We start from the raw sequence: 15,999 nt of genomic DNA, 5'->3' as shown, positions 1-15,999 counted from the left end.
TAAAATCTTGAATATGTAAGAGAACTTGGATGGGGTTAAACTCACACGGAACAGCAATAGCTAAAGGTGAGCTGTCCTGTGATGCTAGTCAAAGGACAGCCAGTTCCTGAAAGAGATGAGTTTCTCTTCCAGACTTCCCTCCACTACGAGCTACAGCCCAGTGGCGAATAATAAGCAGGAGACCTGCACAACTTTGACACAGCCCCGTTACAGCTGACCACAGGTGCACCCATTATAAGGTACACACAGGAAAGTAAAGAAAAGTGTACCAGGCAAGGGTCATGAAGCTACGCTGCAGGGCAAGGAGAGCTGAAAGACTCCCCAGACACCAGAAACTAGCATCAATCCACTCAAGAGGAACTGGAAAGAAACAATAATAATTTGGGGAATATAAAGTACAAATTTATTTAATTTTATATTTTACAATATTTAATTCAACACTAGTAACAGGAATGAATACACAGAGATATAAAAGATGTTAAGTATCTTATTTATAAACATAGAAAAGTGATAGTTTCAAAGAAGTTTGTTTCTATCCAAAATAATCTATAGTGGGCATTGAATTATGATCTCTAAAGAAATGAAAATTAGGAATTGGGTAAGAGTGTTTTCTCTATTACTTACTTCTGTGTTTTCTATAGATTTAAAGTATCCTTCCTTCTCCCACCTAGGTGGGCCCAAGGCCTGGACCTCCACCCTTTCAGGTTCATTCCTCTAAGTTCAGCATCATCTTTGTCATCCTCTCCTCTGTCTTCTCTTTATGTACCTCTAAGAAATCAATATTAAGTCCTTAAGTATGATCCTCTATATAGAGGCTTTCAAATTTTTGACCACAATATAAGAAACACATTCTACATATGCAGCTAGTACATACCCCCCCCCCAGAAAAAAATTATACCAATAAAACCTACTTGGAAGTTTCTCAAAACATTTACCCTTACTATGTATGATAGACTGATTTTTTTCCATTGTACTCCACCTTATTTTAATGCTGGTGACCCAAGTATTAGGTCAGAACTCAGTCTGAAATGCTTAGTAGAGAGATAACACTGATATATCTTACTAAGTAGCAACATAAGGAAGCAGATAAGATCTGTCTTTAATCTGCCAGGATTCAAACACCAGCTCAACCACTTGAAGTTGTCAACCTCTCTGCCTCTGCTTCCTTATCATGGGGTAAAAGAACAGTGCTTACCTCAAAAATGAAGGTTAACCAAGACCACACGTATAAAGCACTTGGAGCATGAAAAGTATTCAATTAATGGCTATTAATAATTCTTAAATGGTCTGTGAGTTTTTATCATGGTAAATATATACATAACACTCATCATCTTAACTATTTTAACACATGCAATTCAGAGGCAGTTAACACATTCACAATGTGTGCAACCATCAAAACTCTCTAATCCCAAAACACTTTCATCATCCCAAAAGGCAACCTAGAACCCGTTAAGCCCATTAAGCAGTCTCTCCCCATTTCACTGTTCTCCCCAGGCCCTCTTGGGCAGGGTGATGATTAGATTCTCCCTAATCTGATTTCTCTTCCTAGGTCCACAGACTTTTTAAATAATAAATTAACACGACTAGAATCATTTTCTTAGGTAGAATGAAGTGTTCTTTACAGTCATTAGTTCTATGGCTCATGAAACAAACCTACAAATCATTTCTTAAGTAAACCTTTTTGAGACACTTAAGGTAATTCTGTGACCTGCCTCAGGGTCAGAAATCGCTCTCTCTGTTAATTCTATTAGGGCAAGATTTCCAAAGCTTGACCAAGTGCAAAGGACACTTTCAGTGTACACAAGAGGCAGACCGAGCAAGGCCCTGAGAAAATGTTTCTGTATCGTGGAATATCACCAAATCACAGAATATTTACAAAAGGAAGAATGTTTACTCTTCAGTCTTTGCATTTTGAAATTCTGTATTCAAGGCTCCAAACGTTTACCAACATGGGGTTAAAAAAAGTAAACGTGGACAGAGAACTAGATATCCATGTCTTGGCGTTAGGATGTACTGTCATTTCCTTTTTGGACCTCACCCCTCTCACACTGATTTCCCACCCTTCCTTTGGAGTGGGGTGGGGGGAGAAGAGGGTGGTACCAGTGCAAAAATAACTGTTTTTCCCAGAATCAATTAAGGGAGTCTCCAGAAACTTGACGGGGGAAACAACCTGACCCGGGAGGTAACCTTGCAAAGCATCTCTTACTCTTTGAGAAATGGTGATGGTAGAAGGTTTCTTGGGTCAAAGAAATAAATGTCACCAAGAGGTACAGAAGATGTGAACTGGAAAACAACGTCCTTAGTCCCACCTGTGTAAGTCAGAGCTTTTTTTTTTACTCTCCTTCTTTTTTTTAATTTGACCAACACCCCTCACCCAGAAAACAGGCAGCGAAGTCCTCTGTTAATTTCCACCCCGACCCTGCGCCCTTGCTCTCAGCCTCCTGGGCAAAAGCCTGACCCTCCTCTGGCGCGGAGAGCACTGAGTCAACCCTGTCCCTTTGGGATAGGGGATGAGGGGTGGGTGATACAGGGACTCCGGGGTTCACTGCCCAGAAAACTCCCCCGACTCCCAGGGAGACGCTTTCCTGCTTTGGGATTTGGGAAGTGGGGGAGGAAAGGGGAGAAGGCTTTAAGCAGCAAACTAACCCAAGAAACTTCACACCTCAAACTCTGGGAAAGCCTATACCCAGAACTATATCCAATTGTGGGCAAGTCCTGAACTGTAGTGACCTCGATGTTAACAAAACATAACTATGGCTCGCAAGAGCCGGGTGCCCTGGCAAGTCAGCGAGAATGAGGCTCCCCCGGCGCTCCAAACACACGAAACCAAGACTTCATCCCAGACCTACCAAAAAATGAGACCTCAAGAGCAAGGATGACTTAAGAAGCCATCACTTCCAGGAGCCCAGATGCACGTTCCTCAGGTATCCAGCCTTGGACGTTCAGGCTCCCGCCCGGGGGCATGAGGAAGCTCGGTGACCGTGGTCCCGCCAGCCCAGGCTGGAGGAGAGGGCTGCGTGCAGCCAGTGGGAAGGACCCCGCGAGGACGGCTGCAGACAGGCCCGGGAGGGAGAGGCCGCTGACTCTCCAGGCGCCCGAAATGAGTCCCACGCAGGCCCCCGTCCTTGGCCCGACGGCTGGGCCAGGGCCGAGGGCGGGGTTCGGCAAGTGCCAGCATTCGGCTTCCTCCGCCAAGAGTGAGCAACTCCAGAAACTTCCCGAGCCGGCGCGAGCTTCCCACAGCCACTTCCCCCGTGCCCTGCACGCCGGCCCGGCAGCGAGCACACTGACCTGAGATGGTTTCCTGGTAGCCCTTGGTGAAGAACTGCATGGCCGTGGCCGCCCTCCAGGGCGTCTTGATCAGCCCCTGCCGCTCGGGGTCCTCTCCCAGCGAGCGCAGGATGGACGAGTAGGCGGCCGCCAGGTTGGGGAGGTTCAGCTCGTTGTCCTCCTCGCTGCGGGGCCGCTCGCCCTTCCAGCCGTCCGCCGGCTGGGCGCTCTTGCTCTCCGGTCGCGGCGGCTTCTCCGCGGGCGGGCTTGGCCCGGGCCGCGGCGGCTCCCCCTCGAGGAACCCATTGCTGCACCTGGCGCCCCGCGACTTCAGCGTCACTCGCCCCGGACCCTTCTCCATGGACCCGCCGCTGCCGCTCCCGAAGGACCCTCGGGTGCGTGAGGGACTTCAGGTGAACTTCCCGGGCGGGGAGTGGGCTGTGACCCGAGTCACCTGAGGAAGGTAGGCCTGGAGCCAGCAACACGTTCCGAGTCCGGAACAGGCGAGCCAAAAGAGTGCTGTGTCGCCTCCTTTTAATGGGCTGGCGGCTCGGTCGGCGCCGCGGGGCGTTTCTATTGGCCGAGCCTCCTGGCGTCACGGCGCTCACTCCGCCCCCCCGCCCTGTCCCTCCCTCCGCCCGGTGCCCTAGGGGCTGGCAGATGCCGGGAGGACCTGGTCCGAACCCCTCCCGCGCCACCCGGGCGGATTGGATTGGATTGGACCCTTTGGCTGTGACCAGATAAACCAAACCCTAAAGGGGGCTGGTGGCCGGAGCGTGGGGAAGCAAGGTCTGAGTGCCCAGTGAACCATTCCCTCTTAGAGCAAAAAGGAGGCTGCATCAGAAGTGTTCTGGTCCCCTCGTCCTGTCAAAGATGAGCAAACAGGTGGTCTTGTCCGGGAAAATGTGAGTATGGAAACCAACTCATACTTTCAGGTCAAGAGAATAATATGAATTGAAACGCTTGAGTGCGTTAGTTAAAAATGTGTCCAACGCACCTGCTTCCTGGTGCTGTCAGGAGGAATGTTACACCAAGTGGCCCTTACGTGAGTCCCTATATCTAGGACGATGATAATATGTGGTGGCCAGAACTTTGATCCTGCAGAAATTGATTAGCAAGGAAGAAAAACTAGTGCTTTCATCAAAAAACCATTTGCGGTTTGTGGAAACCCAATTGTAGGAATTTGGTGCTGATGATTTTAACAGTGACGTGCTAAGTACCTTTCCTCTGATGTTGCTAGAGATTGTGAAATATTATTGATCAACTGGACTCTTAACCAGTGACATCTGCTTTGACTGTGTAAGATTTTTTAAATGGACCTTTTTTTCTCATTAGGGGGATTATTTCACAATGCCAAAGGTGAGTTTTAAAACATGTATCAAATTAATATTTTATGATTTGCTCCAGAGAGATTCTTATGCTGAATTTCTCACATATAGACAGATATTTAAAGGCTTAGGATCAGACACACTAGAAGGGAAGTCCCTGGAACTGATCTATACTAATAAATTGGCTCAGTCATTATTACTAATTTCTATTTATTGGATGTCTGCTTCAGGCATGGCCCTGTTCTAAATGTTAAGGAAAGAAATATGGGAAATACCTAGCCTCCTAGGAACTTTTAGTCTGAAATGTTGGTGTAAGTGGGGTTTTTAAAAATAGTTATTGGACTTCTATATACACTAAATATCAAATTACACTGATCAACAAATATGAACCTCCCTTGGAAAGCCTTTGTCACTCTCCTAGTATTTGTTGTAAGTGCCCCCCACACCCCTGCAAGATCCTATAATATTTTTTCCCTCTAACTGCTCTGCCCACTGTCCAGTGATACTTCCTGGTCAGAATTATCCACTGGGTCTCAAACTATTTCAAGCTGGAGACATTAAAAGATGACCTTGGATTTAACAAATGAAAACAAAGATACCAAGTGAAGTATTTTTAAAATGGAGGGATTCAAAGGAGATGCTATCCATAAGATTTTTTTTTCAGTAGCCCTTGTAAAGATTAATATATTTCCCAAAGCAATTTCTAATGAAATTTTTATCCTAAAAATGAACATTTTCTTATAAACACTGCCACTAGGCATTAGCACTTTTGTTACCAATTACCAGTACAAGTAACTGGTAGTTATATATTATTGGATAACATATATATATTGGATTTGTTATATATTTACTTGTAAAATGGAGGCCATGCATTTCAGCCAAATGCCCAAATGTAATACAAGGAAGCTTTAAAATCACGAACACGATACAAACAGTTTAACAGTGAAATGTAGGTAGTTGACAGAGATGGTTATCAGTATAAACGGGAGAAGAGGGAATAAATTAAAAGAGGAGGGCTATATTCCACAGAATTAATTAGTATAAAATGGTTCAGCAGCGAAACTATAGGCGTTCACAGCCAGGAATTACAATAGCATTTGGTTTAAACCCAAAAAAGGACTCATTTTCACCTTGGACTCAACATGGGAGTTGTTGCTGTTGTTGTTGTTAGTTGCTCAGTCATGTCTGACTCTTTGCTACTCTTTGCGACCCCATGAACTGTAGTACACCAGGTTTCCCTGTTCCTCACTGTCTCCCAGAGTTTGCTCAAACTCATGTCCATTGAGTCAGTGATGCCATCCAACCACCTCATCCTCTGTTGCCCCCTTCTCCTCCTGCGCTCAATCTTTCCCAGCATCAGAGTCTTTTCCAATGAGTCAGCTCTTTGTATAAGGTGCCAAAGTATTGGAGTTTCAGTTTCAACATCAGTTCTTCCAATGAATATTCAGGATTGATTTTCTTTAGAATTGACTGGTTTGATCTTCTTGCAGTCCAAGGAACTCTCAAGAGTCTTCTCCAGCACCACAGTTCGAAAGCATCAGTTCTTTGGTGTTCAGCCTTCTTTATGGTCCGACTCGCACATCTGTACGTGACTACTAGAAAAACCATAGCTTTGACTAGACAGACCTTTGTCAACAAAGTGATGTCTGGCAGTTGCTTTCTATCAAAAAGCCAAGGAATTTTTTCTTTTTTTAAGTTCTCCATTTCTAGGGCAGTAGCAAAACAGAGAAGCAGATGAGTGAGATACACAGCACCAAAGACTGAAAATACTGTAGGGCTACAGACATATGTAGTCACTTGCCAAGGGTAACAGGTAAACTAACATTAGGCATTTGACAATGGTAATTGGAAAAAAGTGAATTTCTCTAAGTGTACTTGATGGAAATTTTTTATTTGCAATCCAAACTTTGGAGGAGATTCTGGATCAGGATAGACATAGATAATAGCAAGATAAAAAATAATAATAAGATGGACACAAGAAAAGTGTCCTTGTTCTGTTCCTAATTTCTAGAAGTTAGCCTACGGAGTCAGTGCAATCCTGAGATGTCTCATTAAATCCCCAAAATGTAGGGAGAAGCAAAGTGAATGGAGGCCCTTACATTTCTTCTGTTCTGAATGAGGAGGAATGGAACAAGAGAGAAAACAGGAGAATGTGAACCCAGAGCCGACTTTCTGAGATGGAAGGGAAGGCTTGAGGGCAACCTCACTGAGTTGAGAAAACTATCCCCCAGCCCACAAGTACCTCACAATGGAAGAATAGACATACCCCAGATAATCACCTGTGCTTGGCTATTGTTGCTGTTTAGTTGCTCAGTTGTGTCCACCTCTTTTACAACCCCATGGACTGTGGCCCACCAGGCTCCTCTGTCCATAGGATTCTCCAGGCAAGAATGCTGCAGTGGGTTCCCATTTCTTTCTCCTGGGGATCTTCCCAACCCAGGGATCAAACTCACGTCTGTTTTGTCTCCTACATCGGCAGACGGATTCTTTACCAGTAGCGCCACCTGAAAAGCCCAGGACCCTGGTAGAGGATCTTTAATACCATCTTGGAAGAAAGGGCAGATGCTAAATAGAGAATGTTAATGGGGAGTCTAACCACCACAGCTGAATTCTGTCCTAACTGTCACAGTCCCTCACAGAAAAAGAGATAGGACACAACCTCCTCCAGCCCCAAACTGTAGCTGAGTCAGGAAAACAAACAGGTTTTGCTGTAACAGAAAACACAAAAAAGTCACCCTTGATAATATGAGTCGTGGATAGGAGGCAGAGAAGCAGCAAACATACAATCTCCAGAGGATCAAAACTAAACAAAGAAAGGTAATAATGTAACATGTAAAAGCTACATAGAAAAAAATTCAACAGAAAAGACAAACTCGTTTAGAGTTTAGAAAATAGAAGAAAATTCCTCACAATGATTTTGCGTGTTTGGTGTAACATGAACACTCAGCGCTGGGCAGACTGGGAGCATCCAGGAGTTGAGTAGGAGGCAAGATGGGTGGGTCACCGGCCCACACCTGGCCCCAGGAGGGGATGCTGGAAGATGGGGGCAGGCCCAGGCATGCCAAGGGAAGTACCAGAAGGGTGGCCTAGGCAGGCAGACAGACCCTCTATCTTCAGAGATCTGTAGGCCAGCCTTGAGAAGGTGTCTAAGCAAGGTGGTGACTGCTCAGGCCTGAGCCTGGCTCAGAGAGGCAGGGTTGGGGCCTGGCTGGGGGATCCCAGAGCTTATGGGCTGGCATCACTGGAGGCTTCCTCAGTTGGAATCAAGCAGCTCCTGGGGCAAACTTGGAGGTGGTCGTTCTCCTCCAGGTGGTCCAGACAGGTGTTGATCTGGTCCAGCATGGAGCTGATGGCAGCTTATTCTGCTTGCCCAAAGCCCTCATCCTCACCTTCCACACACTCCTCTACTTGCATGCCCAGGTCCACGTTAAGGCTGACATTGCAGGCTCAGGCACCACAGGGGCAAAGTAGCAATAAAACACAGACACTGTTAGGCAGATAGCCCGTGTGGGGCAGAAGGTGAAGGCTCACAAATGTTCTCTGCTACAGAACAACTACAATGAGTTCAGTAAGACAAAAACCAAGATAAGAAAATGATAGAATTGAAAAAGGAGTTGCAGATCTAAGGAAATAGAAGACCATCATTATATAGGATTATTTAGAAAGAAAGTGAAAGTCACTCAGTCGTGTCTGACTCTTTGTGACCCATGGACTGTATAGTCCATGGAATTCTCCAGGCCAGAATACTGGAGTGGGTAGCTTTTCCCTTCTCCAGGGGATCTTCCCAAGCCAGGGATTGAACTCAGGTCTCCTGCATTGCGGGCAGATTCTTTACCAGCTGAGCCACAAGGGAAGCCCAAGAATATCAGAGTGGGTAATCTATCCCTTCTCCAGCGGATCTCCCCTACCCAGGAATTGAACCAGGGTCTCCTGAATTGCAATTGGATTCTTTACCAACTAAGCTATTGGGGAAGCCCAATTAGAAAGAACCATGTACAAAACAGACACTGCTGAAAACATAATTATTGACGTGAAGAACGGCATGGAAATGAATGCAGAATAAAAGATAAAGATGAAAGCTGTTAGAGAACAAAGATGATCTAGCATAAGAATAATTAGGGTTTCTGAGGTAGAGAACCCAACCAATAATAGGATGTAGTCAAATATATAAAGTAAGCATATTTCTCTTGTGGAAATAAATGCTTATATTTATATTCAAATGATTTTCAACAAGGGTGCTAAGACAACTCAGTGGGGTAAAGAAGAGTCTTTTCAACAAATGGTACTGGGACAATTGGATATCTTTTTGCATCTCTATCTCACACTGCCTAAGAAAATCAGCTCAAAATAGACCAAAGACTAAACCTAAGAGCAAAAATTACAAACGTTTTAGAAGAAAACATATGCATCCATCTCCATAACCTTGGGTTATGCAATTAGTTTATTAGAAATGACACCAAAAGTGGAAGCAACAAAAGCAAAGATAAATTAGACTTTACCAAAATTAAAAACTTTATCAAAATTAAGATTGTTGTATTTCAAAAGACACTATCAAGAAAGGGGAAAAAACAACCCACAGATTGGGAGAAAATATTTGCAAATCATATATCTGACTAAAGCCTAGAATGGTATCTAGTATATATAAGACGTCTTACTGACTTAATAATTGAAGGACCAATAACCTAATTTTAAAATGAGCAAAAGATTTGGATAGACATTTCTCCAAAGAAAACACACATGTGTGGCCAATAAGCGCAAGAAAAGATGCTCAATATCATTAGCCATCAAGGAAATTAAAATTTAGGTATGGTTGACTACTACCTTACACCCACTAGGATGGCTATATTCAAAAAGAGGTAATATCAACTGTTTCTGAGAATTGAAGAAATTGGACTCTTTATACACTTCTGGTAGGAATATAAAATAGTTCAGCTACTTTAGAAACAGTCTGGCAGTTCCTTAAATGGTTATGGATAGAGTTCCCATATAGCCCAGCTCTTCTACTGCAGGTATAAACCCAAGAGTAATAAAAACATATGTCCATAAAAAACCTTGTACACATCACTTCTCGGCCTTTTGGCTAAGATCAAGTGCAAAAACCTGTACAGGATGCTTATAGCACCAGCATTCATAATACCAAAAAGTGAAAACAACCCAAATGTTTATCAAGTGATGAATGAATAAACAAAGTGTGATGTGATATATACATACCCTGGAATATTATTCAACTGTAAAAATGAAGTACAATACTAACATAGCCTATAACATGGATTAAGCTTGAAGACATTATCCCAAGTGAAAAAAGCCAGGTGAGAATGGTCACATACTCTGGGATACTATTTTATGAAATGTTCAGAATAAGCAAATACATAAAGAAAGTAAATTAGTTGTTGCCATGGCCTGGGGGGGGATAGGGAATAGGGGGTGACCACTAACAGGTATGCGGTTTCTTTGGGGGGATGATGAACATTTTTTGGAATTAAATAGTGGTGATGGTTGTGTAACTTTGTAAATATACTAAAAATTACTGAACTTCACACTTGAAAATGATGAACTTTATGGTATTTGAATTATATCTCAATAAGAAAAGAATAGTTCTCTTAAAAAATAAAAATATAGTTGGCAAAAAATATATACAGTTCTCTAGAACATATTGTTCTAGAAAAAAATTGAAACAGAGGCTTAACACCAAGTTGGATAGAAATCAAGAATAAAGATGGCTTCAAGGATAGGGTATTTTAAGCATCCAGGCAAAATACAAACCAAACCAAAACAATAAATTGCCTAAAAAAGATTGAGAATAAGAATATAGCCTGTCCTCCAAATTTTCCACAGCAACGTCCATTGCAAAAAAATAAACAAAAATTTTGAGGAGACAGCTTTATGGCTTTAAGGAAAGTAAGTTATCCCCACTCAAGAAAGCATTCAAGTATAATGGTACACCACCTCAAACATATAAAAACTCAGAAAACACAAGTCCTGTAAGTTCCTTATTGAGAAAACTACTTGATATGAGATCTTGCTAATTAAGAGATAAATAAAGAACTCAAGAATGGAGAAATGACTCTTTGTGACCCCATGGATTGTAGCCCAACAGAGGACCAGGCAAGAACACTGGAGCGGGTTGCCATTTCCTCCTCCAGGGGATCTTCCCGACCCAGGGATTGAACCTGCATCTCTTACATCGCCCACGTTGGCAGGCAGATTCTTTACCACTGCGCCACCTGGGAAGCATTTAAATATAAAGCCAAGTTAAAATATTTAAATATAAAAACAATGCTAAGGTATAAAACCAGTACTAAATAACTTTTGATATCATTACAAACAGAAAAACATGAACTGTATGAACCTGGACAACATAAGAAAAATAATACAACCAACCAAGGGGAGATAGGCACAGTCTTTGTCCTTCTTAAAATGAAGTCAATAATAATATTTAAACTGAAACATAGTAGTAAAAAAAAAATCAAAATTAAAAAAAAATCATCATGGTGTTTAGAATTTTTTTTTTTTTAACTTCACAGGGATTGTTAAAGAAATATTACTGGGAGTGAAAAAAAAAAATTGTGTCAACTTGACTGGGTTAAGGGATGCCCAAATATCTGGTGAAACATTTCTGGGCATGTCTGGGAGGGTGTTTCTAGAAGAGATTAGCCTTTGAGTTGGTGAACTGAGTAAAGAAGATTGCCCTCCCAATATGAGTGGGAATCATCCAATTCCTTGAGAGCCTGAAGAGAACAGAGAGACAGGAGGAAGGCAAATTCACTGTCTCTGCTTGAGCTGAGAGATATATCTTCTCCTGCCCTGGACGTCAGTCATCACTCAAGCACCATGGTTCTCAGTGGGCTTTCCAACTCAGATCATGCCTTACACCATCAGCCACCCCCTCACTCCACCCCTATTCCCAAGACTTTGGACTCAGACTGAATCATAGCACACTGACTTTCCTGGTCTTCCAACTTGTAGATGCCAGATCATGGGACTTCTCAGCCACTGCAACCATGTGAACCAAATCCTATAATAAATCTCTTCTTGTACATATAATTACATCCTATTGGTTTTGTTTCTCTGGAGAATCTTTACTAATACAGATTTTTCAAAATAGATTCCTTCAGATTTGCTTCAGATCCCCTTTTTTCCTATTAAATTTAAATAAAATGAATTTAAATGTTACTGTTAAAAATAGTGTTTCTGGTAGGATACCATTTGGCAAAGGGTTTCAACCAACTTGTGGTGAAGAATTAGAAATTCACATTGGGATGCCACTGCATGGTATTCATAGTTACCGATTCAATAAACTGCATATGGTCCTCATTCTACTGGGTTGATTCGGTCATGAATCACTTTAAAGTCCCAAGTACATGGGAATTCCCTGGCAGTTCAGTGGTTGGGACTCCGTGCTCAGCCTGAGTTCAGTCTCTGGTGGGGGAACTAAGATCCCCCAAGCTGTGCAGTGAAGCCAGAAAAGAGGGGGAAAAAAGGCTAAACTACAGCATAAGCCCCAACTGGAGATTGGATCCCAATGCCCACAGTCAGCAATCAGGTAAATGTCACTGATTTAAAATACTGAAGACTATTTTAGCCAGGTTTCTTCTCTGGGTGTGCTACATGTTAACTGCAGCATAGGAAATAAGGTCAGGGAGGACAGAATCCAAGTTTCCTAATGAGCTATAAAAGAAAGTCAAGCAACAAAAGCTGTCACATCCTGAGTTGCCTTTGGGAGAATTCATAGAGAGAGCTGAATGTGAAGCATTCTTCAGTCTGCTTGATGATGGGGGCTGGGAGTGCAGCTTTAGTCCTGGGATCTCTTCCTCCAGTCACTGCCCTGGTTCGGGACCACCTGCACACCGGCTGTAAAACACAAGCCTCTTGACATCCGTATTCCATCTGACCTTGTCCATATCGGTAGGCATTGATAGAAGACTCCCTGGAGATAATTTCCCCTGTTCTATACTGGATTCCCAAACCAGAGGTGAACACTAAGATGGAGAATCCAAGCCAGTTCAGTTCAGTTCAGTTGCTCAGTCGTGTCCGACTCTTTGCGACCCCATGAATCGCAGCACGCCAGGCCTCCCTGTCCATCACCAACTCCCGGAGTTCACTCAGACTCACGTCCATCGAGTCCGTGATGCCATCCAGCCATCTTATCCTCAGTCGTCCCTTTCTCCTCCTGCCCCCAATCCCTCCCAGCATCAGAGTCTTTTCCAATGAGTCAAATCTTGGCATGAGGTGGCCAAAGTATTTCAGCTTTAGCATCATTCCTTCCAAAGAAATCCCAGGGTTGATCCCCTTCAGAATGGACTGGTTGGATCTCCTTGGAGTCCAAGGGACTCTCAAGAGTCTTCTCCAACACCACAGTTCAAAAGCATCAATTCTTCAGTGCTTAGCCTTCTTCACAGTCCAACACTCACATCCATACACGACCACAGGAAAAACCATAGCGTTGACTAGACAGACCTTAGTCAGCAAAGTAATGTCTCTGCTTTTGAATATACTATCTAGGTTGGTCATAACTTTTCTTCCAAGGAGTAAGCGTCTTTTAATTTCATGGCTGCAATCACCATCTGCAGTGATTTTGGAGCCCCCCAAAATAAAGTCTGACACTGTTTCCACTGTTTCCTCATCTATTTCCCATGAAGTGATGGGACCGGATGCCATGATCTTCGTTTTCTGAATGTTGAGCTTTAAGCCAACTTTTTCACTCTCCTCTTTCACTTTCATCAAGAGGCTTTTAGCTCCTCTTCACTTTCTGCCATAAGGGTGGTGTCATCTGCATATCTGAAGTTATTGATATTTCTCCCGGCAATCTTGATTCCAGCTTGTGTTTCTTCCAGCCCAGCGTTTCTCATGATGTACTCTGCATAGAAGTTAAATAAGCAGGGTGACAATATACAGCCTTGACGGACTCCTTTTCCTCTTTGGAACCAGTCTGTTGTTCCATGTCCAGTTCTAACTGTTGCTTCCTGACCTGCATACAGATTTCTCAAGAGGCAGGTTAGGTAGTCTGGTATTCCCATCTCTTTCAGAATTTTCCTCAGTTTATTGTGATCCACACAGTCAAAGGCTTTGGCATAGTCAATAAAACAGAAATAGATGTTTTTCTGGAACTCTCTTGCTTTTTCCATGATCCAGTGGATGTTGGCAATTTGATCTCTGGTTCCTCTGCCTTTTCTAAAACCAGCTTGAACGTCACAGAGTTCACAGTTCACGTATTGCTGAAGCCTGGCTTGGAGAATTTTGAGCATTACTTTACTAGCATGTGAGATGAGTGCAATTGTGCAGTAGTTTGAGCATTCTTTGGCATTGCCTTTCTTTGGAATTGGAATGAAAACTGACCTTTTCCAGTCCTGTGGCCACTGCTGAGTTTTCCAAATTTGCTGGCATATTGAGTGCAGCACTTTCACAGCATCATCTTTCAGGATTTGAAACAGCTCAACTGGAATTCCATCACCTCCACTAGCTTTGTTCATAGTGATGCTTTCTAAGGCCCACTTGACTTCACATTCCAAGATGTCTGGCTCTAGGTGAGTCATCACACCATCGTGATTATCCAGGTCGTGAAGACCCTTTTTATACAGTTCTTCTGTGTATTCTTGCCATCTCTTCTTAATATCTTCTGCTTCTGTTAGGTCCATACCATTTCTGTCCTTTATCGAGCCCATCTTTGCATGAAATGTTCCCTTGGTATCTCTAATTTTCTTGAAGAGATCTCTAGTCTTTCCCATTCTGTTGTTTTCCTCTATTTCTTTGCATTGATTGCTGAAGAAGGCTTTCTTATCTCTTCTTGGTATTCTTTGGAACTCTGCATTCAGATGCTTCTATCTTTCCTTTCTCCTTTGCTTTTCGCCTCTCTTCTTTTCACAGCTATTTGTAAGGCCTCCTCAGACAGCCATTTTGCTTTTTTGCATTTCTTTTCCTTGGGGGTGGTCTTGATCCCTGTCTCCTGTACAATGTCACGAACCTCAATCCAAGCCAAGAAGGAGAAATTTAAAATTTCATGCCACGTGTCCAGTCGCTCAGTCATATTCGACTCTGTGACCCTGTGGAGTGTTGCCTGTCAGGTTCCTTGTCCATGGAGCTTTCCAGGCACAAATATTGGAGTGGGTTGCCGTTTCCTTCTCCAGGGGATCTTCCTGACCCAGGGAATGAACCCACATCTCCTGCATTGGCAGGTGGATTAATTGTCCAAATGCTTTCACTTTGAACTGAGTCTTTCAGAATTTCAGTCATTTCCAGAGTCAAGTGTTTGTCCTTTTTGGTCTATCACCTACAAAGTATTTATGGTTTTAAAGGTTAACAAAAATTAAACTTGTCGCCTGCTCTGGCAGAGTTAATGAATTTCAGAGAGGGGTTTTACTGTCCTGGAGAGGGATTGGCCCTGTGATGTCATCAGGGTTAGGTGTCACACATACATTCAACAAATATTCAGTGAATGTCTGTATAAGGCATAGGGAATACAACAGTGAACAGACAAAAACTCCCTGCCCTCAAGGCGCTTACGTTCATTCAGTCAAGTTCTTTGATGTTGCTATCTCTAAGACACATGTGCTTTTCTTTCCCTTTGATTTTGGAAGAATTCTAGAGACTTTTGTTGTTTTGTTGTTCAGTTGCTCAGTCGTGTCCGACTCTTTGCAACCCCGTGGACTACAGCACGCCAGGCTTCCCTGTCAACTGCCACTTAAACAGTAAAACTGGGGAAGCTCACAAATTAGAAAAAATAAGGGCCATCTCATGTAGTGGTTACCAAACAACCTGTCACCCTCTCTGGGTTCATGCTGTCAGCTCCATTGGTTATCAGCCTGGCGATATGGGCATATTTCCTAACTTCTTAAAGCCTCAGTTTCCTCATCCGAAAAATGAGTATGATGATAATAGGACATTCTTCTTAGACTTGTGAGAGTTTGAGATAATCTATGTAGAGAATTTTGCAATAGTACTAGAGACATAAAATTGAATGACAAATGTTAGCCATTGTTAATGGCAAAAGTGTTTAAAATACAAAAGTAGTACTCTAATTATAGAATTGGAATTGGAAATGAGTGTAAGTGCTAATTTACTTAGGGGAGCCTAAGTACAGACCAGAAAAAATTTACTGTTTTCTCTTATTAGCTGAAAATCAGAAGTTGAAATAAAATATTTCTGAAATGATAATGTAAATCCATAAGAATATGATTTGCTTCCAGCTTTTCAGCAATAGATTGTGCTAAGTGAGGCAAAACTGCATTGTAAACATTGTGAGTTTGGTATCTTTTTTAGCACACTTTGTGCAACCCCTGAATGCATTTTGTTGAATATAATTTCCTATTAAATGCCTATTTGTTGAGTTCCCAACCAGGCCTTGTGAAATGGCACATTTCAATAAGAAAGGCTTCAAATTTGTGTATGATGAGAACACTGGAGT

At 42.8% G+C, this 15,999-nt stretch overlaps 1 protein-coding gene across 1 annotated transcript in view; it reads right to left on the bottom strand.

Moving 5' to 3' along the window:
• The window catches only part of GCH1 (GTP cyclohydrolase 1), a 56,266-nt gene extending 52,478 nt beyond the window's left edge, over positions 1 to 3,788 (bottom strand). Inside the window, exon 1 of the mRNA XM_040226397.1 lies at positions 3,292 to 3,788. Within this exon, the coding sequence (XP_040082331.1) occupies positions 3,292 to 3,631 (340 nt within the window). The 5' untranslated portion in view covers positions 3,632 to 3,788. The remainder of the gene's footprint in view (positions 1 to 3,291) is intronic.
• Positions 3,789 to 15,999: the final 12,211 nt, after the last annotated feature.

Source organism: Oryx dammah, unplaced genomic scaffold, assembly GCF_014754425.2.
Source record: "Oryx dammah isolate SB20612 unplaced genomic scaffold, SCBI_Odam_1.1 HiC_scaffold_26, whole genome shotgun sequence".
NCBI classification, from domain to species: Eukaryota; Metazoa; Chordata; class Mammalia; order Artiodactyla; family Bovidae; genus Oryx; species Oryx dammah.
This window is presented reverse-complemented; position numbering and strand designations above follow the sequence as displayed.